Source organism: Trichomycterus rosablanca, chromosome 17 (genome assembly GCF_030014385.1).
Source record: "Trichomycterus rosablanca isolate fTriRos1 chromosome 17, fTriRos1.hap1, whole genome shotgun sequence".
Lineage (NCBI taxonomy): Eukaryota > Metazoa > Chordata > Actinopteri > Siluriformes > Trichomycteridae > Trichomycterus > Trichomycterus rosablanca.
The window spans coordinates 28,749,562-28,777,105 of record NC_086004.1 but is presented as its reverse complement, the minus strand read 5'-3'; the positions used below and the strand labels follow the sequence as shown (position 1 = coordinate 28,777,105).

The window sequence follows — 27,544 nt, the reverse complement described above, 5'->3', positions numbered from 1 at the left end:
GCTGCTGGTTCAAGCCCCACCACTGCCAGGTTGCTGCTGTTGGGCCCTTGAGCAAGGCCCTTAATGTAAATGTAAATGGTTCGACTTGTCTGATGTGGAGAGCTAACCAGGCCTTCTGATCGTCCACCAATGTGCACAAATTCCCACAGACACACTACACAATCATGTGGCAGCAGGTCAGACGTTTGGTCACGTTTGGGCAAAAGCGAGAAGCTTGTTTTGCAAGTGACGTCATCGACTAACCAACCAATAGGACGCGCGTGTGCAAGAGTGCTTTTCTTCCGCACAGACTGTAGTCATGTAACTGTAGCCGTGCGTTGTTTTATTCATCGTTTACTTCTTCCTGTGGTTTGATTGGCTACTCGTGGAAATCGTTGAGCTGAGTAGCCAATCGCGACACCTCGGACAGAGTAGGTGGGCTTTTGGTGTGAAAACGGGTAGGGATTGTAGAGTCGGAGTGGGATGAGACGGAGGAGGAAACTGCTAGAAAGAGACAGCGGATAAATGCAGCAGCGAACAGACAGAAGGATCCTAATGGGAGCGAGTTGAGCTGAATAAACCTGGGAACACTGCTGCTGCTGAAGGTTTATACAATCAGGTAAGATTTAATCATGATCCAGCTGATGCTTTATTTAGCACATTAGCTTCTGCTCAGCTCCTCATTCAAGTCAAACACTCCTGTCTGCTTCACACTGTGCTTTAACATGTTGTATTTTATTTATGTATTAATGCACATGAACTGTTATACTGTAGGAATAATGTGCAGTACAGACTGGTTTGTTCTGCTGGTGGAAACTGGGCAGGTCTGTTTACATTAGACACCAGCACACCAGTACAGCACTGCGCCTAGGCCCAAGCAGGAAAGGGTGTACAAATGCCTTTCCTCTCATTTATTTAAAATATTAATACATAAATACAGCATATATACGTTATTTAATACGTTTTATACAACAAGTGTCAGAAATATTATGTACAAAACATGTATTGGGGCGAATTAAAACTGCAGTCACGACCTAAAGCACACTTCACAAAGTAATATAAACAAAATAATAAAAACAAAATAATAAAAACACAGGTCAAAAGTTTAAAAAAGACTCAGATTGTGGCTTGGTTGTTTGTGCCAGACTTCTCAGGTTTAAACCTACAACCATTCGGATTAAAAAACAAAAAAAACATCCAGTGAGCGGCAGTCCTGAGGGTGGAAACGTCTGCTTCATGAGAGAGGTTAGGAGAAGAATGGCCAGACTGGTTTAACTGACAGGTATGCACTTTTAGAAGGTGGGGCGGCACGGTGGCTCAGTGGGTAGCACTGTCGCCTCACAGCATGAAGGTCCTGGGTCCTTTCTGTGTGGAGTTTGCATGTTCTCCTCGTGTCTGTGTGGGTTTCCTCCCACAGTCCAAAGATGTGAGGTTAATTGGAGATATAAAATTGTCCATGACTGTTTGGCATTAAACATGTGAACTGATTAATCTTGTGTTATGAGTAACTACAGTTTCTGTCATGAATGTAACCTTCTTCTTCCTCGGCCTTTGTCCCTTGTCCCGTTCGGTAGCGGGATCGGCTCTCGGCGGATCATGATCCGCATTGATTTGGCACAGTTTTTACGCCGGATGCCCTTCCTGACACAACCCTCCCTACTTTATCCGGGCTTGGGACCGGCACTACAATGCACTGGTTTGTGCATCTAGCGGCTCGGTATCTATAGGACAATACAGTTTCCAATTAGCCTGGTGGCATGTTTTTGGACTGTGGGCTGCCCTTCTGTCATGAATGTAACCAGAGTGTGTAAAACATGACATTAAAATCCTAATAAATAAATACATTTGCAATGTGGTGGAATGGAAGAGTCGCAGCATGAATGTGCGACTGACAAATCTGCAGTTCCGTGTTTACAATATGGACCAAAATCCCGAACTAATGTATCCAACACAGTGTGAAAACCATGCAACAAGCAAATGAGGCTGCACTGAGAGCAAAGTATTAATGTGCTTTGATCACATCAGCTTTGAAAATGTATACATGTATACATTTTTGCCACCACACCCTGTGTATATCTGTTTGTGTGTGTGTATATAAAGGGGAAACAGAAGTAGAGAGATTTTTATCTCATTTCAGATCTGTTTTGTTGATTTCCTAGTTAGCAACCTCTACAGCAGAACAAACTTCTCCAAATATTAATGCAAAATTGCTGTTTATGGTCTTTATTTGTCAGAAAAGACGAGTGCTTATGCAAAAGTATTCATTACTGTTACTAATGATGGAAGATCTCTGATTATTGGGGCTGTTTTTCCCTCCATCTGTTATTGGAAGTTGTGTGGTGGTCTTACAAGTCCAAAAGTAAAAATCCTGGAGGATCTGAAGAGATTCGGTGCTTATGTAATAGATTGATGCTCTTTGTTCTCAGAGTTTCTGGGTGGAACTGAACCCACTGTGATGCTGATAAGCGTGAAGCGGATATTAAAGATAAAAGCACGAGTGATTCATTTCTGTTGTGTTGGCAAAAGAATGCTGTACAAAGTACTAAATGCCACCAATTGTTACTCATGGTTTTATTAAAGAAACTTTAGTTTACCCGTCTTTACCGAGTCTGCCAATCATCCTGGAACTTATGGTACAACTAACTAACTGTTACTGAGAAAATCAGTCCACTATGAACACACCCTGGACAGGGCGCCAGTGTGTCGTAGGGCTTCGGCTATCTGTCCATTTCAGACATAGCCAATCATGTGTAGATACCCAGCCGGCTGATAGCACCCAAGAGATCCAAGCTTGGACAATAAATAGTGAAATATTACTGTTGCAGTTTGTGTCCTTTTTAAAATCACGGTAACACTATTAATCTATTAAAACTAATACAGAATCAGTAAACGTGTCTTCATTTTCTTTATTTTCCTGCACAAATCAGGTTGGTGTGAGTACATAATAGTGTTCCCTGAAGCTGTATTTTGCATTATTATTAGACGAGATACCCCAGAGAAACATCATCCACATGGTTGCCTGCAGTCGAAATTGACTTGACGGCACAATAATTATAATTATAATAATAGTAATAATAACCCGTGATTTATTCTGGCTGTCCTGTGATCCCTGTGTGACCCAGCCCGGGATGGTGGCTGCTGGCCAGCTGTCTATGTTTTTGGGGCGTTTGAGGATAACTGGTGTCATTGGCTGCCCCCTGCCGCTCTGTTAAACATCCCATCAACAAATCGACTGCATTCACAGCGAGCTCACAGATATTACAGTGACACCTCAGATTCAAAGCCTTAGATATACTTAAATATCATCTGGTTTTGTTCTACATTAGTGTGTGTTTCATATTTTTAAAATGTTTTAAGTGCTTTAAATCATCGCTGCATTTAAATCTTCAGCTCTTCTGGTGTTACTGCCTGGAAAGGGCAGCTGTAGCTCAGCAGTTAAGGTACTGGACTAATAATCAGAAGGTTGCCAGTTTAAGCTTTACCACCACCCAGTTGCTAATGTTGGGCCCCTGAGTAAGGCCCTTAACCCCCAATTGCTTGAACTGTAGTCGGTCACAGTTGGAAGTTGCTTCGGATGAAAGCATCTGTGAAATGCCATGAATGTGACTGAATGATGAAGAACATGGGTGTGTTGTTGAGTTCCAACATGCCAAAGTATTCATCAGTTTTAATAATGTTTTTGGTCTAAACAACATGCTTTTTTAACGTGTGGGCGACACGGTGGCTCAGTGGGTATCACTGTCACCTCACAGCAAGAAGGTCCTGTGTTCGATCCCCAGGTGGGGCGGTCCGGGTCCTTTATGTGTGGAGTTTGCATGTTCAGTTTAAGCCCTACCACCACCCAGTTGCCACTGTTGTGCCCCTGATCAAGGCCCTTAACCCTCAATTGCTTGAATTGTATTCGGACACAGAGAAACTTTACTTTTTAGTGGCACGGCTCCAATTGGTCCAAAATGCAGCCGCCCGAGTACTCACTAGGACTTAAAGAAGGGAGCATATTACCCCAATACTGGCAGCTTTGCACTGGTTGCCTGTTGCTTTTAGGGTTCAGTTTAAAATGTTGGTTTTAACATTCCAGGCGGTGCATGGTGATGGACCAGAATATATTTCTGACCTTTTAGTGCCGTATTCCAGTACCAGGGTTCTGAGGTCCTCCAGTCAGGGCTTTTAGTTGTCCCTAGGACAAAGCATAAACTGAAGGGAGACCCAAGTCGTGGAATACCCTGCTACCCTGCCCTTGGATATTAGACTTGCTGAGTCAAAGAAGATTTTTAAGAGAAGGCTTAAGACGTATTTTTATACCTTAGCCTTTAAGAATGGACACTAGCTGCATGTATAAATTTTAATGCATTAATAAGAATATACAGTCCCTGACAGAAGTTCTGTCGCTTATCCATGTTGTGGAAACAAAAGCTTATAACCTGACTTTAAATTCATCCATTGGTTTTAGAAATGACTCATATGAAAGCTGAAACCCTCCCAAATGAGGTTTAATTTACGAAAATAAATTTGCTTCACTGCAGAAACATTGATCATTTAATGAACACAGAAAGGTCAGATTTTGTCGCCCACAGAAAGTAATGTGAAAATCAAACAAATAATTTACTTCAAATACAAAGATATGTTTCATAACATTGGTGAATGAAGTTGTGGTGCTATTAGAGCCATATTTAATATTTTGTGTGACTTCCATGAGCTTTAAGGACTGCATCCATGCGGTTCGACAATGATTCATACAATTTATTGATGAAGTCATCAGGAATAGCAAAGAATGCAGTCTTACATGCCTCCCAGAGTTCATCAAGATTCTTTGGTTTTGTCTTCCAAGCTTCCTCTTTCATCCTACCCCAAACATGCTCAATGATGTTCATGTCTGGTGACTGGGCTTGCCAGTCCTGGAGCACCTTGATCTTCTTCGCCTTGAGGAACTTTGATGTAGAGATGGATGTATGAGATGGAGCACCATCCTGCTGCAAAATTTGACCCCTTTTATGATTGGGAATGTAAGAGGTAGCTAATACTTCTTGATATTTTAGGCTATTGATATTGCCTTCCACCTTGCAAATGTTTCGCACACCCCCATACTGAATGTAACCCCAGACCATGATCTTTCCACCACCAAACTTAACAGTTTTCTGGGTGAATCTTGGATCCATACGGGCTCCAGTAGGTCTCCTGCAGTATTTGCGGCGGCTGTGGTGTAATTCAACTGAAGATTCATCTGAGAAATCCACCTTCTGCCACTTTTCCAGCGTCCATCCGTTTAGCAGGCTGTGGGCCTTGGCAAATGCCACACGGTTTTTTAATTGCCTTTTGTTTAGTGCTGGCTTCTGGGCACTGATTCGACCATGGAGGCCATTTCGAGACAGAATCCTACAAACTGTTCTAGTTGACACAGGGACTTGAGGTGACCAGGCCTGGTGGAGCTCTGCTGCAGTGGAAGAGGGGCTGGCTTTGGATTTTCTAACCAACAAACGTTCCTCCTTAGCAGGGGTCTTGCGGGGTCTGCCGGACCTGGGCTTGTCAAAAACATCTCCAGTCTCTTCAAATCTTTTTTTAATTCTTTGTACTTGACGCTGAGACACATTAAAGGTGCCAGCCACCTCTGCAGTGGATCTGGTCTTCAGCCTCTTGATAATCAAGGCTTTGGTCGCAGGGTGGATTTTTGGCATGTTGTCAGAGGTGAAGTTGCAGTTCAAGTGAAGGTTTGGGGTGCTGGGGTTCTTTTTATACACACCCACTAATTAACCGATCAATTAGTGAGCACAGGTGAGGCTGTAAACTAGGATTGGGTGCATTATATGACAAGGCAACAAAACTTTTGTCTTGCCAAAATCTGACCTTTCTGTGTTCATTAAATGATCAATATTTCTGCAGTGAAGCAAATTTATTTTCGTAAATTAAACCTTATTTGGGAGGGTTTCAGCTTTCATATGAGTCATTTCTAAAACCAATGGATGAATTTAAAGTCAGGTTATAAGCTTTTGTTTCCACAACATGGATAAGCGACAGAACTTCTGTCAGGGACTGTATATTAATTTCAATGTATTAATTTGTATTAATTTCAATAATTTCCTTCGGGATAAATAAAGCATCTATCTGTCTAGCTGATGTTTCCTGTTTTATCGTTTATAAGATGGAGCTGCACGGTTTGTATGGTTTATGTCTGTTTTATTCCTCCCATGGATGTATCTGGGTTGTTTTTATGGTTTTATGAAATAAAAAACTTGTGAACTGATGAATCTTGTGTAAGCAGTAACTACCGTTTCATGAATGTAACCACAGTGTGTAAAACATGACGTTAAAATCTTAATAAATAATAAGTGCGTGTGTGTGTGTGAGAGAGAGATAAAGCTGCCGGTTGCCGGAGTTAAGTGCAACCTAAGGCGTGTTAACTAGAAAACTAACTGAGATGATTATTTATGTCACTTGCTAATCCTCACAGCTCAGTCGCAAATTACTGTTCTACTTCTTCAGTGTTACGCCCAGCTAACTGTTCTGTGTGTAACAGGATTTGTGAGAAGACTGTAAAGAACAGTAACTGGAAAATAAAACCTTGCCCCAAATTTTGCTTATATTTACCATTATTTCTAAAATTGATTCCATCCCAGCTGGTGCACGTTAAAAAAAAAGCCTGAACCCTAAACCCTGTCTGTAATAAAATTCATGTTTTTTGCAGTTTGAACCGGATCACTGTGACCACTGTGTTCTTCATCATCCGTGTAGGAGATTCTGTGTTTGGAATCCACATTAAGCAACAAAGTAAGTTCAGTTTGTGTTTACCAATAAATGTAGTACAGATCACATTTCCTGTGAAGATCGACTTCCAGTTTCTGTCGAGGTTCTGTACGGTTACAAAACCTTGTGTTCTCTCTCCTCCTCCGTCAGACCAGCCATGAGCACTCAGGAGACAGAAGTGTACCCGGTGGCGCCGGAGATGCCGGCCATGTTCGACGGGATGAAGCTGGCGGCCGTGGCCACCATCCTGTATGTCATCGTTCGGTGCCTGAACCTCAAAAGCCCCACGGCTCCTCCTGACCTCACGTACCAGGACACGGCGCTGAACCGCTTCCTGTTAAAATCCTGCCCTCTTCTGACCAAAGAGTGAGTAACGTAAACAGGAAGGAGATTATTGAGAAAACACATGCTTAGAAATGATCTAGTTTAACCCTTTAATGGTCTGCTTAACCATTTGGTTGGGTCGTATCTACTCCTGGTTGACGTGTGTTAAACTAAAAAATATTGGTAGATGGTTATAAGAAAACAGCCTTTCTATAATATTAATTAATGTTTCCATAATAGGATTTTCAAATGATGGATTGAAAGATATGTGGTTTGAGACAGATCCTAAGCAGACTGTGTGGTCTCCCAACTGGCCAGTAGCACTATAGTGGCCTAGAGTGTCTTCTAGCTACATAACATAGTAAAGGACTCACAATTAGAATCTGGTCCCTTTATGGTTCAGTTTTCTGCGTTTGTTTGTTTATTTTTGTAATATTTTGTTTATAGTTTAGACATGAAACAGAACAATAACACAAACATGGAAAAACACACGACCCGTTTTACTTCCCACCCACAAACAAAATGACCTAAGGTCCATGGTGGCACGGTGGCTCAGTGTGTAGCACTGTCGCCTCACAGCAAGAAGGTCCTGGGCTCGATCCCCAGGTAGAGCGGTCCGAGTCCTTTCTGTGTGGAGTTTGCATGTTCTCCCTGTGTCTGCGTGAGCTCTGGTTTCCTCCCACAGTCCAAAAACATGCAGTCAGGTTAATTGGAGACACTGAATTGCCCTGTACGTGAATAGGTGTGTGTGTGTGTGTGCCCTGCGATGGACTGGCACCCCGTTCAGGGTGTTGCTGTGTGCCTTGCGCCCATTGAAACGCTGTGATAGGCTCCAGCACCCCCCTGCGACCCTGATTGGATAAGCGGTTGAGAAAGTGAGTGAGTGAGTGAATTAAGGTCCACCTAATATGTCCAAAAATCTGCCCCACGTCCCATGAAAAAGCCTCTGAGCTTCATTTTTGCAACATTTCTCTATCAGGGCCACGTGTGTTATTTCTGACTGGCTTTTTGGCTGCTACCATACTGGTCATTAGGATCTGTTGATGGGTTTGGGGATATTCCCCCATAGACTCGAGTACACACAGATAGCCATGGCTGGATCAGGGTGCACATACTTGCCTCACAGCAAGAAGGTCCTGGGTCCTTTCTGTGTGGAGTTTGCATGTTCTCCACGTGTCTGTGTGGGTTCCTTTCGGGAGCTCCTGTTTCCTCCCACAGTCCAAAGACGTGCAAGTGAGGGGATTCCGTAACTGTGTTTGATATAACCTTGTGAATTGGACCAAAAAAAGATTGCCTAAGGTGCCCTCCTGAACTTGACGTTTCTTGTTTGATTAATTTAAATCAGATTTCCAGTATCTGAAGTTATGTAACATCTTTACAGAGCAGATATATTTACCTAGACTGGCTGGTGGGTTCTAGCTCTTGGTGAATTATTAAGCTAGTTTTAGAACCGAATGGCTTTGACATAATTCTGAAAATACGTCACTCATGAGCACTCTGTTTAAACGTGTTCGGAGCTGCCCTCGCTCTGGGGCGTCTGTGCTTTTCTCTTCTTGATTTGATGATTGCTGGTTCCATCCGAGCAAGTAGGCGTCTCTTTGATCGATCGGTCAATCATCACAGATTTTTGGCTTCAGAAACACAGAACGCAGAGCTGCGTGATCCTTTATCCGTGAACGTAGGAGCATCTCTGGACCTTTGAACAGCAGTAGGTGTGCCAGGCTTCCCCCTAGAGCGCTTATCACTTACTGGCACTCGGAGATAACGAAGCTTTGGTTGCCGTGAGCAGCAGTACAAACCAGCCCAGTGTTTTCTGTCGTGCCGACTGGTACAGCTAATCTCTGAGCTCATGGTTGTTTGAAGACGATCCCGTCACCATTGTTGCTCTTTTGGGATTAACTGTGGCTAAATTTACAGCTCTAGTAAGTTCCATCTGTAACTGACCGTGTCACAGTTTCCAGATTACGCTGCCTGATTGGTGACCTCGTAATCACATATTTACTCTTGTGTAATGAAGCTTAGCAGGAAATGAACAAAAGAAATTTCCAACTGAATGTCTTTAAATAACTGGAACTTGTTTGGTGTTGGAACATTTCTACAGTTAAAAAGTTTCAGCACTTGTATATTTAGCTTATAAGCGTGAGGGTGTAGTAGGAGGAGGAGTAATCGGTCGTGTCTGAGAGACGCTTATTTGACCTTTAGGAGAGGTCATTAATGTTTACAGTCCACGTCTGAGCTCCTCTGTGTAGCGTAGCATAAAAATGTACCAGCTACAAAGACTGGTAAGAAGACCGTTGCTAATTTGAATCATTTTGTGTCTCTGACAGATACATTCCTCCTCTTTTATGGGGGAAGAGCGGGCATTTACAGACCGCTCTGTACGGTAAGCTCGGCCGAGTGAGTTCGCCGCACCCGAACGGCGTGCGCAAGTATCTGCCCATGCAGGACGGAGCCACGGCCACTTTCGACCTGTTCGAACCCCTGGCAGATCATCAGAGTGGAGGTAAGTGCTTCGGGGGGGTGAACTTAGGATCACGTAGCTTCCTTTAGTTCCTTTATTTTAATCTGATAAGGATGAGTGAAACAGAAGAGCAGTTTTAAGATGGGCAGCAAAGCCACAGATATTTGATGTGAACCTGGAAAAGGTCAAATATTACAAAATATTTAATTGTCTATGAGCTCACTAAGCCATAAAACTAGTAAAACTAATTATATAACGGCTTGGTCCAACCACACCCTACTACACTGAAATGATATCGTATTTACACACATTTATGAGGCATGAGATGGATCATTAGAGCAGTGGTGTGAACCCTAACACATTGTTGCTGTTGTTCTCAAATCTTTGAGTGTGTTTTGCATCTAAGAGACGAGGAATCATGTAAGACGAAGAGATGAAGATTCTCATCATAGATGACCAGAGTTATTATTATTTTTTAATTTCCCCTTATATATTTCAATCTAGTCGTATTAAATTCCTCGATTGAATCTTTCTCTGCTGTTGCGTACGGAGAGTCACACACTGCTATTCGTTTTTCAACAGTCTCTCCTGTAGATGCCTCGTCCAGCCAGCATAGGTCACTTGCAGCAGTTCGACCGCCCACCCATCGAGAGCTTGAGCACCCCATGACCGAAGTCTGTAGCTGAAATACGCCCAAAATCGCACTTTTATATTTTGGTTATAAGTGGTAGGGGTAGGGGTAGGTATAGTCCGGATTTAGTGCCATCTGATTTCCACATGTTTGGACGTGCAAAGAAGCTTTAAGGGGAAGAAGATTTTCATATGATGATGATGTGAAAGCAGCGGCGCATCAGTGGCTAAACTGATTTTTTTTTTTGCTGACTGCATTAAATAGTCGGTACAACGCTGGGAAAATGCATCGGAAGGTGACGATGTAGAAAAGTGATGGAGTTTGTTTTTTAAATTCTTGATAAATAGAGGTAAAAAAAGTGTGGAAACTTTTTGAAGATCCCTCGTATGGTTTGTACACAGAGCAGAAGAATATAACATCGTTATTTTTACTTTCCTCAGAGAAGAACTATAATTTGATGCGTACTGTCACCATGATAGAAAAATCACCCTCTTTGGGTAATTGCTAGGTTGCATCAATGCTAGAAACCTTTTCACAGCATTACTGTAGGCCGAGCATCACCAACATGTCACATTAGCATTTCTTCCATGTATAAAATATATATAAAACACATCCTGTCCAACATGATCGTTTTCCAGATTGACTGACTTGTTATTTTGTATGTTCTCTCTCTCTCTCCTCTCTCTCTCTCTCTCTGTGCAGCGGTTATCACGATGGTTATCTGTCCGGGCATCGGTAACCACAGTGAGAAGCACTACATCCGCACGTTTGTGGATCACTCTCAGAAGCAGGGTTACCGCTGCGCTGTACTCAACCACCTCGGGGCCTTGCCCAACATCGAGCTCACCTCCCCCCGCATGTTCACTTACGGTACACGTTACACGGATTATTCTCCTTTATTAGGAACAGACGTCTCACAGTTTGATGTTTTTATGATGTCATAATGTCATGATAACATCCTGAATGAATGCAATGTACAACACAGAAAGACAAAGTCCCATATACATATGCCCAGTACATGTAGAAACCCTCACCCAAGATACAGAAATAATCCTCAAAGTTCCATAATAAATATATAATCTTATATATATGATACCAGATCAATAAAACTAGCATAAAACACAGATTTCTGCTGTGAAGTAGAGCGTCTAAATAATCTGCCTTATGAGCTCCATGTCTTATTAGAATCCTCTCTACTGAGGCAGCGGATCAGGTAGTAGGCAGTAGACAGCAAGGCAGCTCACTAGGTTTTCGAACAGGCCCTATAATTGATTCGATTCTAATATTCTTCTATTAATGTCAATAACTGCTGATTATCGGAACTATACACTACAGGTCCTTCTCAAAAAATTAGCATATTGTGATAAAGTTCATTATTTTCCATAATGTAATGATAAAAATTAAACTTTCATATATTTTAGATTCATTGCACACCAACTGAAATATTTCAGGTCTTTTATTGTTTTAATACTGATGATTTTGGCATACAGCTCATGAAAACCCAAAATTCCTATCTCAAAAAATTAGCATATCATGAAAAGGTTCTCTAAACGAGCTATTAACCTAATCATCTGAATCAACGAATTAACTCTAAACACCTGCAAAAGATTCCTGAGGCTTTTAAAAACTCCCAGCCTGGTTCATTACTCAAAACTGCAATCATGGGTAAGACTGCCGACCTGACTGCTGTCCAGAAGGCCATCATTGACACCCTCAAGCAAGAGGGTAAGACACAGAAAGAAATTTCTGAACGAATAGGCTGTTCCCAGAGTGCTGTATCAAGGCACCTCAGTGGGAAGTCTGTGGGAAGGAAAAAGTGTGGCAGAAAACGCTGCACAACGAGAAGAGGTGACCGGACCCTGAGGAAGATTGTGGAGAAGGGCCGATTCCAGACCTTGGGGGACCTGCGGAAGCAGTGGACTGAGTCTGGAGTAGAAACATCCAGAGCCACCGTGCACAGGCGTGTGCAGGAAATGGGCTACAGGTGCCGCATTCCCCAGGTCAAGCCACTTTTGAACCAGAAACAGCGGCAGAAGCGCCTGACCTGGGCTACAGAGAAGCAGCACTGGACTGTTGCTCAGTGGTCCAAAGTACTGTTTTCGGAAATCAAGGTGCCAGAGTCTGGAGGAAGACTGGGGAGAAGGAAATGCCAAAATGCCTGAAGTCCAGTGTCAAGTACCCACAGTCAGTGATGGTCTGGGGTGCCATGTCAGCTGCTGGTGTTGGTCCACTGTGTTTTATCAAGGGCAGGGTCAATGCAGCTAGCTATCAGGAGATTTTGGAGCACTTCATGCTTCCATCTGCTGAAAAGCTTTATGGAGATGAAGATTTCATTTTTCAGCACGACCTGGCACCTGCTCACAGTGCCAAAACCACTGGTGAATGGTTTACTGACCATGGTATTACTGTGCTCAATTGGCCTGCCAACTCTCCTGACCTGAACCCCATAGAGAATCTGTGGGATATTGTGAAGAGAAAGTTGAGAGACACAAGACCCAACACTCTGGATGAGCTTAAGGCCGCTATCGAAGCATCCTGGGCCTCCATAACACCTCAGCAGTGCCACAGGCTGATTGCCTCCATGCCACGCCGCATTGAAGCAGTCATTTCTGCAAAAGGATTCCCGACCAAGTATTGAGTGCATAACTGAACATAATTATTTGAAGGTTGACTTTTTTGTATTAAAACACTTTTCTTTTATTGGTCGGATGAAATATGCTAATTTTTTGAGATAGGAATTTTGGGTTTTCATGAGCTGTATGCCAAAATCATCAGTATTAAAACAATAAAAGACCTGAAATATTTCAGTTGGTGTGCAATGAATCTAAAATATATGAAAGTTTAATTTTTATCATTACATTATGGAAAATAATGAACTTTATCACAATATGCTAATTTTTTGAGAAGAACCTGTATATGGCCAAAAGTATTTGGACGCCTGACCATGACCTTGCTGGACGTCCCATTTAAAAAAACAAATGGTATTTAAACCCCTCTTTTTTAAAAAGAGCAACCTCTTTGTGGGGTCTATCTTTTTATCTTTTGAGAAGGCTTATGGGAATTTGTCTGTGGGAATTTGTGCCCATTCAAAATATGACAGCATTTGTGGCTGTGTATGGCTCAAGAAAGCCTCAGTTGATGTTCTGGTTCATTCCAGAGCTGTTGAGTGTTGTTGCTGAGGTCAGGGCTCTGTGCAGGACACTGGAGTTTCTTTAAACTGAGCTTTTCTTCACAGAATTGCGGTGCCACCTAAACCTGCTCAGCAGATACTTTAGAAAAAAAGGATTTACATGTTTTTTAAACCTTAAATTTGGTGTTTTAGGCCGGATGAAGGCTTTAGGCACTTGAACCTTCACCCTGTAACATCACTCAGCTCATTCAGATTCTTTAAATTCTCTCGAGAGCTTGAGCAACCAGTTCTCAGGGGTTTGTTTAGCAACACACTGTTTATCCTGAGAACAGCGGAAGAGGGGTTTTGTGTACCGACTGTGTGACTACAAATTCAAAGTCTACAAATATCTGTTTACTTCATATACAAATATACACATAGTTATTCCATTGTGCCTAATCAAATAATAATAATAATAAAATAATAATAACAAGGTGCTGGGGGCCAGTGCCTGAATCCCCTGCGGTGCTATTGTCTGATTGGGCGTATACATACAGACCTGGTTGGTGGGGGGATAGCAGAGGTCCTACTGAGGATTGGTTTCCGGTCTAGGGTGTGTTATTGTGTTGGATTTGATAATTTTGGAGAAACCGGACGCTGCAACCCTGATGAGAAGGGCGCTGTCTCAAAGACGAAAATTCTCTCCACACTCCGTGTCCACAGATTTGGTTGTTAGTTTTCCAAACTCAGTTACCAGAGTCGTGTGTTTAGCTGCTTTACTTCGACATCTTGGACATTTTGACTGAGCGATTGCTAACTGAATTGCCGTGGGATTGCTGGGACGCCTCATAGTGCAGATTAACCAGTAAACGTGAGGAACTTGAACGCTACACGAATGAAAAACGTTAAATCACTAAACATTAAAGTTTGAATTTCACAGTAAATTGCGTATTACACAGGAAATGGCTCATTATATTAAATTGATAGGGCCTTATTAATGGGGATAAAGTCTGGCAAAACATGAAAACAAAATACGGTAATAATAACAGCAGCAAAGAGAAAACATCAGCATTTGTTTTACTCTGTCGTTTTTGTCGCTCTGCAGGCTGCACTTGGGAGTTCGCAGCGATGGTGGGCTACATAAAGAAGACCTACCCACAGAGCCAGCTCATCGTGGTGGGCTTCAGCCTGGGTGGAAACATCGTCTGCAAGTTTCTGGGGGAGAACCGCACCAACCAGGAGCGGGTTCTGTGCTGTGTGAGCGTATGCCAGGGCTACAGTGCACTCAGGCAAGCTTCCGTTCACCGCCAGTCCAGTGATGAACACACATTTATTCACACAACTCTGACCAGCAGGGGATTTCTGATATGACTGTAGTAGACATGAAAAATTTCTTTACATGTTAACCTACCATCGTTAGTGATTAGCTGGTAACCAACAGGCTGTATAGGGAATCACAGGTCTGATCACAGGGGTTTGCTGTTCCTCCACAACTCATGCTGGCATCTTTAACCACTCAGGGCATATCATGGCACTCTGTGTGAATCTTGCAGTGGTTGGCAGTGGTGGATAAAGAACCTACAAGCCATATTTGAGTAAAAGTACAAATATCTTACCAAAAATTTTACTTTAATAGAAGTTAGTCACCTCTTAGACTATTACTTAAGTAAAAGTCTTACAGGTTTTAATGTTTGATGTACTTAAGTATCAAAACTGTTCAGGTCGAGCTGCTGCTCCATAGTTACAGTGAATATGTAGGTGTGTTACGTGTGTGTGTGTGTTTGATCATTATCACATGTCTATTACATCCTCCTATATAACTTCCTCAATCTAAATGATGCTGCAACCTCCTATAAAAGTGTGCCCAAAGTTCAACAGTATTTATAAAGCCACACCCAAATGTGTTAGCTTGCGTCTACAGATATGTGGTATATTACACATACACACAGTGATTGTGTCATTGGGTCAATATAATAAAAGTCAGATCCAGGGTTACAGCTCCACATGTATCTGTGTTTATCTGGATTTTCCTCCCTGTTTCATTTTTAAACTTGTGTTACAGCTCCAGCTTCTGAGAAATTGTGAGAATCAGAATCAGCTTCTCCCAGAGTCTAAAACGCTTCTGGTTCAAAATAAAGCTCAACGTGGTTTAATGTGGTAAAAGAAGGAGACAGGAGCACTAAACTTCTCTTCATTATTACTGCTCATAATGAAATTCCTCACTCGCTGTTTTAGTACAATAAGTCACGTTAAGCTTCGTTTGTACGGCCCGAGTTGCATTTTGCGGCACCACTCTAAGCTCACCTGATTGAACTTTATCCCAGTTTGCCACTGACCATTCCAAAGCTCCTCCAATGAGACGAACTGTTTAATATGACGCGGTAAAAGCGACTCTGACCATGCCAACAAAACTTAACGTGACGTATTGTAGTAAAACAGCGAGTGAGGAATGTGATTAGTGGAGGAACTTATGAGCAGTAATAATGAAGAGAAGTTTAGTCGCTCCTGTCTCCTTCTTTTACTACATTAAACCACGTTAAGCTTTATTTTGAACCAGAAGCGTTTTAGACTCTGAATTCTGATTCTCACAGTTTCTCAGAAGCTGGAGCTGTAACACAAGTTTAAAAGTGAAACGGTGAGGAAAATCCAGATAAACACAGATACATGTGGAGCTGTAACCCTGGATTTGACTGTCTCATATTCACACTGAGCTGTGCTGACAAAGCGTGTGTGTTTGCGTGCGTGTGTTTGTAGGGCTCAGGAGACTTTCCTGCAGTGGGACCAGTGCCGGCGCTTCTATAATTTCCTCATGGCCGACAACATGAAGAAAATCATTCTGTCCCACAGGTACATCCGCCGCTCGGTAGTGAAAATCACATGATCAGGAGTGTTTGCTAAGATGGCAGGACTTTTGGGTGTCGTGCGGTTAATTGTGTTCCCTCTGTCCCACAGGAGTAATCTGTTTGGAGGCGGCTCGCCCAAGATGGTACATGCTGATTTTCATCGCCTTTACACAGCCACCTCCATTATGCAGATCGACGAACTCATCATGAGGTGTGTGTGTGTGTGTGTGTGTGTGTGTGTGTGTGTGTGTGTGTGTGTGTGTGTGTGTGTGTGTGTGTGTGTGTGTGTGTGTGTGTGTACATTTGAGTGTTCCGTCCATCTTTGCATATATGTCACACTTGATGGTTTCACATCCTCATGCAAAATGTTGCATAAACACAAAAAGGGAACAGGTTACGCAACACCTATATCACTAATGTGAGAACAAATGATTTGGTACCTACACTGAATTACTGGCTGTAGCATCTTCAGCAGAACAAACGTACACAAATTCAACCACATCTGAGTGCTTTTGAGCCTGAAGTTGTCTGACCACTGGATTAGTCCACTCCAAAACCATTTCCTGATATATTTGCCTACTCATGACCCCCTCCGACGCGTGTGCAGTCCAGTCTTTTACGCCCGTGCTTCGGTGGATTCGCACACTTTCTGCACAGGTGCCTCGGTCTGCTAACCAGCCCCCCCTCTCACACACACACACACACACTTAGTCAGGTCAGTTTCCCACCCAGCAGACACTGCGGCCAAATTTTGTCTGCTGCAGGCACTGCCAATTATGCCCGCTAGATGGCGCCCAGCCGACCGATTACAGAGCCGAGATGCGAAGGTGATGGTATGCTAGCGTAATATCCCGCTGCGCCACCTGGGCACCTCATTTTTGTACAAAGCATGCAGACGTGCCCTTGCTGTAATAGTTCAGTTGTCGTGTTTCTGCGTAACCCAGTTACATTCCATTTTAAACCACAGACTGGTGACCAGAGATTTAATAATCAATAGAATTTATAATAAGGAGCATCAATTATGGTTCTGTCAGTGATAGCAAGATGTACAGATCCTAAAGCAGCAAAGCTTTCACACCTAATGGTATAATACTTTTATTATTTTAGCAAATGTACGACATCTTATTATGTTTTTATTTTTTATTTTTTTGCACTTTTCCATAGATACTTTCTGTCTTGTACTGAAATCTTGATTATGGACCTTATCTGAGGCCAACAAGGGTTACCATTCTTAGATGTTCATTTGAGTGTTTTAGTCATTGACACTCTTGGACATTCGAACCCAGGATCTTTTATTCGGTGATATATTTTGTATTGTAACATACAATAGTGCACTGCTTTATGAACCTTTAATCTAATGTTAAATCTCCTTTTTTTAGTAAATAATAAGAGGAACTGAGGCCGCTCAGGTGGCGCAGCGGTAAACACGCTAGCGCACCAGGGCTGGGATTTCGAATACATCGTATCGAATCTCGGCTCTGCCTTCCGTCTGGGCTGGGCGGCTACATGAACAACGATTGGCTGCTGTTCACAGGGTGGGATGAGCCGGACCAGGGTTCCTCATAACTGGCGCCTGTGCAGAGTTGGGGAATAATGCTGATCAGGGTGTGGGTGAAAAGATGCAGTCGGTACTGAGCACGTCTCGGATGGCGCGTGTGTCAGTTGCGAAGCTCTTCAGTCAGCAGTGGAGGGTTGTATCTTTAGAGGTGGAGCGTAACACAACCAGGGCGATTGGATACGACAGATTAGGGGACAGAATTGGGGGGGGGGGGAGAGAAAAACAGGAACTGATACCTGTGGACATGATATTTGTGTTTATTCAGGTTGTTTTTTGTCTTGAAATTTTTTAAAAAAGATTTAAAACAAATAAGTGTGACAAATATGCAAAAATAAAACAAATTAGAAAGTAGTTTTCCCTGATTCTCTGTGTGAGTGCATGTGATGATGTTCTCTGTATGTTTTTGGGACTTTAGATTCCATTCGCAGGTACTCGAGTCTGGATTTATTAAACTTCAGTGCGATTTAAGTTTAAACCCCAGCTGAGAGCTTTATAATGCGTCGTCCACATAACTGAAAAACACATTTAGATAAATTGTGAGATAAAGTTTGTATTTTTCCAACTAATGTTCGTTTTTCTGTTCTACATTTTAGGAAATTCCACGGACACAGTTCTTTAAAGGAGTACTATGAGAAGGAGAGCTGTGTGCACTACATTCACAATGTGAGTCCAACCCACTTACAGTGTATCACAAAAGTGAGTACACCCCTCACATTTCTGCAAATATTTTATTATATCTTTTCATGGGACAACACTATAGAACTAAAACTTGGATATAACTTAGAGTAGTCAGTGTACAACTTGTATAGCAGTGTAGATTTACTGTCTTCTGAAAATAACTCAACACACAGCCATTAATGTCTAAATAGCTGCAACATAAGTGAGTACACCCCACAGTGAACATGTCCAAATTGTGCCCAAAGTGTCAATATTTTGTGTGACCACCATTATTATCCAGCACTGCCTTAACCCTCCTGGGCATGGAATTCACCAGAGCTGCACAGGTTGCTACTGGAATCCTCTTCCACTCCTCCATGATGACATCACGGAGCTGGTGGATGTTAGACACCTTGAACTCCTCCACCTTCCACTTGAGGATGCGCCACAGGTGCTCAATTGGGTTTAGTCCATCACCTTTACCTTCAGCTTCCTCAGCAAGGCAGTTGTCATCTTGGAGGTTGTGTTTGGGGTCGTTATCCTGTTGGAAAACTGCCATGAGGCCCAGTTTTCGAAGGGAGGGGATCATGCTCTGTTTCAGAATGTCACAGTACATGTTGGAATTCATGTTTCCCTCAATGAACTGCAGCTCCCCAGTGCCAGCAACACTCATGCAGCCCAAGACCATGATGCTACCACCACCATGCTTGACTGTAGGCAAGATACAGTTGTCTTGGTACTTCTCACCAGGGCGCCGCCACACATGCTGGACACCATCTGAGCCAAACAAGTTTATCTTGGTCTCGTCAGACCACAGGGCATTCCAGTAATCCATGTTCTTGGACTGCTTGTCTTCAGCAAACTGTTTGCGGGCTTTCTTGTGCGTCAGCTTCCTTCTGGGATGACGACCATGCAGACCGAGTTGATGCAGTGTGCGGCGTATGGTCTGAGCACTGACAGGCTGACCTCCCACGTCTTCAACCTCTGCAGCAATGCTGGCAGCACTCATGTGTCTATTTTTTAAAGCCAACCTCTGGATATGACGCCGAACACGTGGACTCAACTTCTTTGGTCGACCCTGGCGAAGCCTGTTCCGAGTGGAACCTGTCCTGGAAAACCGCTGTATGACCTTGGCCACCATGCTGTAGCTCAGTTTCAGGGTGTTAGCAATCTTCTTATAGCCCAGGCCATCTTTGTGGAGAGCAACAATTCTATTTCTCACATCCTCAGAGAGTTCTTTGCCATGAGGTGCCATGTTGAATATCCAGTGGCCAGTATGAGAGAATTGTACCCAAAACACCAAATTTAACAGCCCTGCTCCCCATTTACACCTGGGACCTTGACACATGACACCAGGGAGGGACAACGACACATTTGGGCACAATTTGGACATGTTCACTGTGGGGTGTACTCACTTATGTTGCCAGCTATTTAGACATTAATGGCTGTGTGTTGAGTTATTTTCAGAAGACAGTAAATCTACACTGCTATACAAGCTGTACACTGACTACTCTAAGTTATATCCAAGTTTCATGTCTATAGTGTTGTCCCATGAAAAGATATAATGAAATATTTGCAGAAATGTGAGGGGTGTACTCACTTTTGTGATACACTGTACATATATATATACAGTACAGGCCAAAAGTTTGGACACACCTTCTCATTCAATGCGTTTTCTGTATTTTCATGACTATTTACATTGTAGATTCTCACTGAAGGCATCAAAACTATGAATGAACACATGTGGAGTTATGTACTTAACAAAAAAAGGTGAAATAACTGAAAACATGTTTTATATTCTAGTTTCTTCAAAATAGCCACCCTTTGCTCTGATTACTGCTTTGCACACTCTTGGCATTCTCTCAATGAGCTTCAAGAGGTAGTCACCTGAAATGGTTTTCCAACAGTCTTGAAGGAGTTCCCAGAGGTGTTTAGCACTTGTTGGCCCCTTTGCCTTCACTCTGCGGTCCAGCTCACCCCAAACCATCTCGGCCATTTTGAAGAAACTAGAATATAAAACATGTTTTCAATTATTTCACCTTTTTTTGTTAAGTACATAACTCCACATGTGTTCATTCATAGTTTTGATGCCTTCAGTGAGAATCTACAATGTAAATAGTCATGAAAATACAGAAAACGCATTGAATGAGAAGGTGTGTCCAAACTTTTGGCCTGTACTGTATATATATATACACATACACACCGATCAGCCATAACATTAAAACCACCTCCTTGTTTCTACACTCACTGTCTATTTTATCAGCTCCACTTACCATATAGAAGCACTTTGTAGTTCTACAATTACTGACTGTAGTCCATCTGTTTCTCTACATGCTTTGTTAGCCTCCTTTCACCATGTTCTTTAATGGTCAGGACCCCCACAGGACCACCACAGAGCAGGTATTATTTAGGTGGTGGATGATTCTCAGCACTGCAGTGACACTGACATGGTGGTGGTGTGTTAGTGTGTGTTGTGCTGGTACGAGTGGATCAGACACAGCAGCGCTGCTGGAGTTCTTAAACACCTCACTGTCACTGCTGGACTGAGAATAGTCCACCCACCAAACATATCCGGCCAACAGCGCCCCGTGGGCAGCGTCCTGTGAGCACTGATGAAGGTCTAGAAGATGACCGACTCAAACAGCAGCAATAGATGAGCGATCGTCTCTGACTTTACATCTACAAGGTGGACCAACTAGGTAGGAGTGTCTAATAGAGTGGACAGTGAGTGGACACGGTGTTTAAAAACTCCAGCAGCGCTGCTGTGTCTGATCCACTCATACCAGCACAACACACACTAACACACCACCACCATGTCAGTGTCACTGCAGTGCTGAGTGATCCACCACCTAAATAATACCTGCTCTGTGGTGGTCCTGTGGGGGTCCTGACCATTGAAGAACAGAGTGAAAGCAGGTTGAGGTCAGGACTCTGTGCAGGACACTGGAGTTTCTTTAAATAGTCAGAGCCTTTCCTAAACTGTTGCTGCAAATTTGGAGGCTTACCATTCATGCTGGCAACTGTTGTGGCTGCAATACATGAATTCATAAATTAGAAGAGGTGTCCTTATACTTTTCCACCAACATAGTGTATTAAAAATCTTCCTTTTATTTATGTGCTGTAGGTGAACGTTCCACTGCTGCTGGTGAACTCTGCTGACGACCCGCTCGTTCACGGGTCTCTGCTCACCATCCCTCGCACACTCGCAGGTAACGGGCAGCGTTTCTTTATTCATACGCCACTTTAATGTGACCTGATCAGACGTGCTAACCAGTCTCGTCTCGTTCTTCCTCCTCAGAAAAGAAAGAGAACGTGGTTTTCGCCCTGACGTTGCACGGCGGCCATCTGGGCTTCTTCGAGGGTGCCGTGCTCTTCCCGCAGCCTCTCACCTGGATGGATAAGGTCATCGTGGGCTACGCCAATGCCATGTGCCAGTGGCAGAAGCAGCAGCCGGAATGCCAAAGCCAGGGTGCCCACTCCTCGGAGGACTCTTCTTAATCCTCTCGCGACCAACCGAGACCCGGTTCAGCTTTCACACCAAACGTTGTTTTGTTAAGGGAAATATGTCACGTTCTGGGTTCTGGGTATGTGGGCACATAAATAGGGCAGAGAATGATTATCGATCCACGCAGTCACTTCCTGTATTTTCCAGACTCTAAGCTGCTGTCACTTTTATTGGGGTTATTACGGTAGTCGTGCTATTATAGGAATTACGGGAGGAATTATAAGAAAGGACGCTACTGTAGCTCAGTATTACATGAAACTGAATATTCTGTAGCCGTGCTCGCAAGTACAAATGCTTTTCCAAAAGTTCAGTATTAATTTAGCCAGAAAAACATCCTCTTAATGAAAAAGTTCATCTTTCTTGACTGAATCTATAGGGAAAATGACCAATCAGTGTGACCTGTGTGAGCCTGAGTATAATTCCAGACGCATTTGGTCTCATTTAGCTAGTATTATTAGTACAGAGAATAATCCTGTCAGATTACCTCACGTTAGCGAGCTGGCTAACACTACCAGAGAATATTAATGTTGTAAAAACACTTCAGAATTCCTCTCAGATTGACTTCGCTTAGCCATCTAGCATCATAGCGATGATTTCAGACATTTACATTCATTAGGAATTACAATTTTCCTAGATATCATATCGTTCTAGCTTCTGTCAGCGAGCAAGTTTGTTATTCCGAGTAGACATTAATTAATAGAGGTAAAACCAGCAGTGAGATGCTCTTGTAATTAGTAATTAAATTAGAATTAGAAGATTTCAATATAAATGGCGTAAGTGGCGCAGCAGGATATTCCGCTAGGACACCAGTGCCGAGATTCTAAACTCCTCGGTTCAAAAATTGGAGTTGCCACCGTTTGGCTGGGCGCCATGTAGCGGGCATAATCGTCAGTGCCTGCAGCAGACACGGTTCTGCTAGGGCGGGATGACCGGGCTATGTGGGTGGGGTCTTCAAACGTTGTGTAAAGACCCTGATTGGCAGATAGAGAGGCATGGGTGAAAAAGGGTTTCGCTAAGGGCTGTGCGTGGGTCAGAGGAGGCGTGAGCAGCAGTATACCCTCCTCGACTGTAATCGGGGATCCTCCAGCAGTGGAAGACAAATTGACTACACTAAATCAGCATCAAATCGACCCAAGAGCTTATTGTACAGTATTATCAAAAACGTTAGCATTTCTAGGTGCCTAACAGCCATAAAATACCATCATTTTTCATATATTGTTTTACTCTAATGATTTGATTCAGAACTGCTCTAAAATGTCACTAGTAAGTTACGTCCTGCACCTTTGATGAGGTGGATTAAAATCGTCTTGAATTCTGCAAGGCAAACACATGTTTTAATGTTGCTTGTGTTTGCAGCGAAGATTATAAACATTACGAACATAAAATGAAATCCCATCAAACGTCCTGTCAGACGGCCTCTCAGGTGGCACAGTGGTAAAACACACTAGCACAGCAGAGCTGGGATCTCGAATACATCATATAGAATCTTAGCTCTGCCATCCGTCTGGGCTGGGCAGCTACATGAACAACAATTGGCTTGTTGTTCATACAGGGTGGGAGCCGGACGGGACCTCATAACTGATGCTGGCTGATTGATGGCGCCTTCACAGAGTTGAGGAATAATGTGGCTCTCCATGCACAAAGCTGATCCACATATGAACTCGCCTCGTGTGGGTAACGTGCACATGTCGGAGGGGGCGTGTGTCGGTCTCGCTCTTCTCAATCAGCAGTGAAGATCAGCATCAGTAGAGAGGAAGCGTAACGCAATCAGGTAATCGGATTCGACTAGATCGGGAGGACAATTGGGAATCCTGTCTGTAAATAAATTAGCCAGCAAAGTAGCATTCACAGATTGATTATGAATATTTATAAATATGACTTCGACTGAAGTCAGGTTAGTTCATTCTGGCCATCCAGCTTGGATTTTAGCTCATAGATCCAGTCAGGTTAGTTCATTGCTGGTGAAGACGGATTTAAAGACCACGTCTGTCCAACCCTACTGACTTTAGAAAGAGGATTGTTGTGCAGCTTATTGTCTGGAACTTACAGTAAATAAATAGATAAACACACTTGCTCTTGCTTGTTGATTCCACTGAGTGGAAGGTTGATGCGAATCTGAGCTCGTGGCTGCTGGAATAGAAAATCTTTAGCACAATCAGCCACTGTCGACCATCAGTGCACTAGAACCCATCACAGCCGGAGCCGAGGGACTGTAAGACTGTGCTGTTAGCTGTTATGCAGGCACTGTGTGCTTTTACTGAGGGCAGATACGCTGCTGGTGCCTCTTCCTGTTCATCCGTTAAACTCGCTTACGTCCTGACCCGGTCAGCGAGTGTGTTATTTCTTAGACTGTATTAATTCTTTTTTTTTTTATGTGCACAACATATAGTGCAGGAAATCTCCAGTTCTCTTGGCTTTGTCAGTTTAATCGCTTTTCAGCTTTTTACGTTTATTTTATGCACTTTATATATTTTTGCCATGATTTGGTTAGCCGACTCCATGATCCCTCCTGTTCACCGTTAACCAGTTTTAATTTCGTCATCATTGTGATTTTCTTTTTTGAGATGAGAAATGCAGGTTTGAGGTGCTGGGGCTGGTCCATATGGCAAAAATATCGTATGTCGGCACTTTGTTTAAAATAATAGACGGATATTAGGTTTGCCAGAATTTGAATTCAGGGCGGCACGGCGGCACGGTGTCTCGGTGGGTAGCACTGTCACCTCACAGCTAGAAGGTCCTGGGTTTGATCCGGGTCCTTTCTGTGCAGAGTTTGCATGTTCTCCCTGTGTCTGCGTGGGTTTCCTCCGAGAGCTCTGGTTTAGCCCCCACAGTCCAAAAACATGCAGTCAGGTTAATTGGAGACACTGAATTGCCCTATAGGTGAATGTGTGTGTGTGTGTGTGTGTGCCCTGCGATGGACTGGCGCCCCGTCCAGGGTGTTACTGTGTGCCTTGCGCCCATTGAAAAGCTGGGATAGGCTCCAGCCCCCCCAACCCTAATTGGATAAGCAGTTAAGAAAGTGAGTGAGTGAATTTGAATTCAGTCTTACAAAATGTGTGGAAGCTAAAGTACTAAAAAAAGAAAATAAATAAGAGCAAAAATGACAGTTATTATACTGTATAAATCTGCTGCTAACATACCTGCCATACAGTGAACCTGCCTGTGTAGTTTAAATACAGTAATACTGTAAATGATTGAGAATCTGATCTAATAAAAACCCTCTAATTTAGGCAAAGCTCACCAGTTTACTTCATTCTCAAAGCGTCATCAATCACATTCTGATTACTGGTGTATGTGATTAATTATTCAGCCCTTTAGTTGCACTATTTTATCCCACATATACAGATTATCAAAGTAACAATCTGTTATTATTAGTTAGTCAGATGAATCTAATGATGAATCTACCAGTGTTGTAAGTTGTTGCACCAATAAGATACTGGACTAGTAAGCAGAACATCACTGGTTTAAATCCCACCACTGCCAGGTTGCCACTGTTGGGCCCTTGAGCAAAGCCTTCAACACTGAATTGCTTAGACTGTAAAATGTAAGTCGCTTTGGATAAAAGCATCTACTAAATGCTTGAAATTGTAAACATACATGGTACAATTGACAGTGAAATGCTTTTGTGACCATGGGCACATTAGTAATTAGAGTAAAGAAAATGTCACTCAAATAAAGAATAAAGAATGTTTTTTATTTAATGTAAAAAGTGTAGAAAACAAAAAAAAAAGCATCAAATTCGACCAGAGAGCTTTTTTATTATTAATAAAGGTGGCGGTAAAACACGCTAGCACACCAGAGCTGGGATTTCGAATACATCGTCTCGAATCTCAGCTCTGCCAACTGGCTGGGCTGGGCGGCCACATGGCTGTTGTTCATAGGGTGGGATAAAAGGCGGATAGGGACTCCTCATAACTGAGCGAATTACGACTCTGCTGATTGGTTGATGGCGCCTGCACAGAGTCGAGGGATAATGCGTTGATCAGGGTGTGGCTCCCCGTACACAAAGCTGATCTGCATGCAGGTGAAAAGATGCAGTCGGCTGCTGCACATGTGTCGGAGGAGGCGTGTGATAGTGTCACTCTCCTCAATCGGGGCGGGGGTCGTAACGCAATTGGGTAAAAATTGGACATGCCAAAAATCAGGAGAAAAGGGACAATGCATTAAAAAAGGGACAATTATGTCTAACTCATCAAATTCCTCAAAATATTCATATATTGTTTTTCTCTAATGACTGATTCAGAACTACTTAAAAATGTAACAAGAAGGTAACAGACTGCACCTTTAATAATAAGTAAAGAAAGGAAAATATAGGAAAACTATATTTTGGTTATTATAATGTGTAACAATAGAATTAATGTTATGTTAATGAAACATAAACCCTTAATAATACAGCTGACACTTACAGTATATTATTTTATTAATATAAATAAAATGGCATATCGGTCAGCCCTTGTGTTTGCTTGGACCATAAATGAGGGACCAGCAGGAGACGGCTAGTATTTCTAACCACACGTCTGTGAAAGCTGGATTTTTCATTTTTCCTTACAGTTTCGGACCTGTGTAAGGTGCGTTATGTCTGACGTTTACTGAACAATTTCAGTAAAAAGTGAGTAAAATACAGGCAGGATAAACTGAAGATTACAGAACGTGTTCTTGTGTCTGTCTGTGTTGCTTTTCAGCGTAGCCGATTTGACCCGTGTACATGATAAACAGCACAACCATCAAAAACATGCTGTTTTCTTTCCTCCCCTCCTTTCGTAACTCTTTTGTGTTTATTTCGTGAATTTAAACCTGATTTTTGACTTTATTTTACTGCCGTTTGCACCAGATCTCCTGCGCTCTTACCGTTGCTTGGTTTGGACCTAAAGCTTGTAGAGGAATTTCTATTGAACACCAGACAAGTCTGATCGCTTCTTCCTCTCTTTCCATATTTTGAGGGAGCAAATCAGTTTGTTAATGCAGTATTGACTGTCAAGTCTGAGCTTTTTGAGTCTGGCACACCAGCATCATTCCCGTCACTCGTCACTTCATTTTGCCTTTCTGATTGTTTTGGGTTTGGTTTTTTTGCACAAATAATGCCGTTTTTTTTGTATCTACAATTTGATTATTCATTTTTACTCCTGTATTTTATATATATGGTCAGTTATTGCACTCACTTGTGTTGTATATGAATGAATGAACGTGTGTGTGTGTGTATAAAATTCTTACTACCAACCTTGTAGTTTTGATTTGTAGAACCAAACAGAATTTCTATCTGGTTCTATATAGACTGTTTAAAACGGACCAGGGTGATTTGTTTTCCATCAGCAATAAAGCATCTCGTGTGTCTCTCCTTCCGTTATGCCAAATTCAGGAGTCCAAAAAATGTGTCAAATGATTAAAGGAGATAAAGATGAAAGATTAAAACATGAGGAATGATGAATATAAATGTTGTAAGAATAGATTTATCCTGATATTCATGAAGCCGTTGGGATTCCCGCCGACTCTTCAGCTCGTGCAGTGAGATTAGTCTGATAGATCTCTAGTTGATGACTGTGATTTTGACAGTGCTGTGTTTGATGGGTTCGTGATCATCTCATATTCACGGTCTAGTCGTGCGTCTCTGTTTTGGGGGAAAATCTATGGTGTGTGATTGAATAATTGAACTAAATGTGGCTGTTGTATTTCAAAATAAATTATTTTCTTGTAAAAATGGCTTGAAATGATCTCACTTTTTTGTATTAGTGTTATGTTGGG

The 27,544-nt window shown here is 42.6% G+C and overlaps 1 protein-coding gene across 1 annotated transcript; it reads left to right on the top strand.

Moving 5' to 3' along the window:
• Window positions 1-470: 470 nt before the first annotated feature.
• On the top strand, window positions 471-27,500 carry abhd2a (abhydrolase domain containing 2, acylglycerol lipase a). Its single transcript, XM_063012333.1, has 11 exons — window positions 471-598; window positions 6,659-6,741; window positions 6,868-7,083; window positions 9,369-9,544; window positions 10,836-11,003; window positions 14,348-14,531; window positions 15,997-16,089; window positions 16,195-16,296; window positions 18,237-18,306; window positions 21,425-21,509; window positions 21,599-27,500. Exons 3-11 carry the CDS (start codon window positions 6,875-6,877, stop codon window positions 21,796-21,798), a joined length of 1,287 nt encoding a protein of 428 aa, XP_062868403.1. The 5' UTR covers window positions 471-598; window positions 6,659-6,741; window positions 6,868-6,874; the 3' UTR covers window positions 21,799-27,500.
• The last annotated feature ends 44 nt before the right edge of the window (window positions 27,501-27,544 follow it).

Excerpts from the sequence above, each read along its gene's own strand:
- abhd2a (XM_063012333.1), top strand. The coding sequence starts at position 6,875 with ATGAGCACTCAGGAGACAGAAGTGTACCCGGTGGCGCCGGAGATGCCG. Across the intron at positions 9,545-10,835 it reads GGCAGATCATCAGAGTGGAG|CGGTTATCACGATGGTTATC; the intron begins GTAAGTGCTTCG and ends CTCTCTGTGCAG. Across the intron at positions 11,004-14,347 it reads CCCCCGCATGTTCACTTACG|GCTGCACTTGGGAGTTCGCA; the intron begins GTACACGTTACA and ends GTCGCTCTGCAG.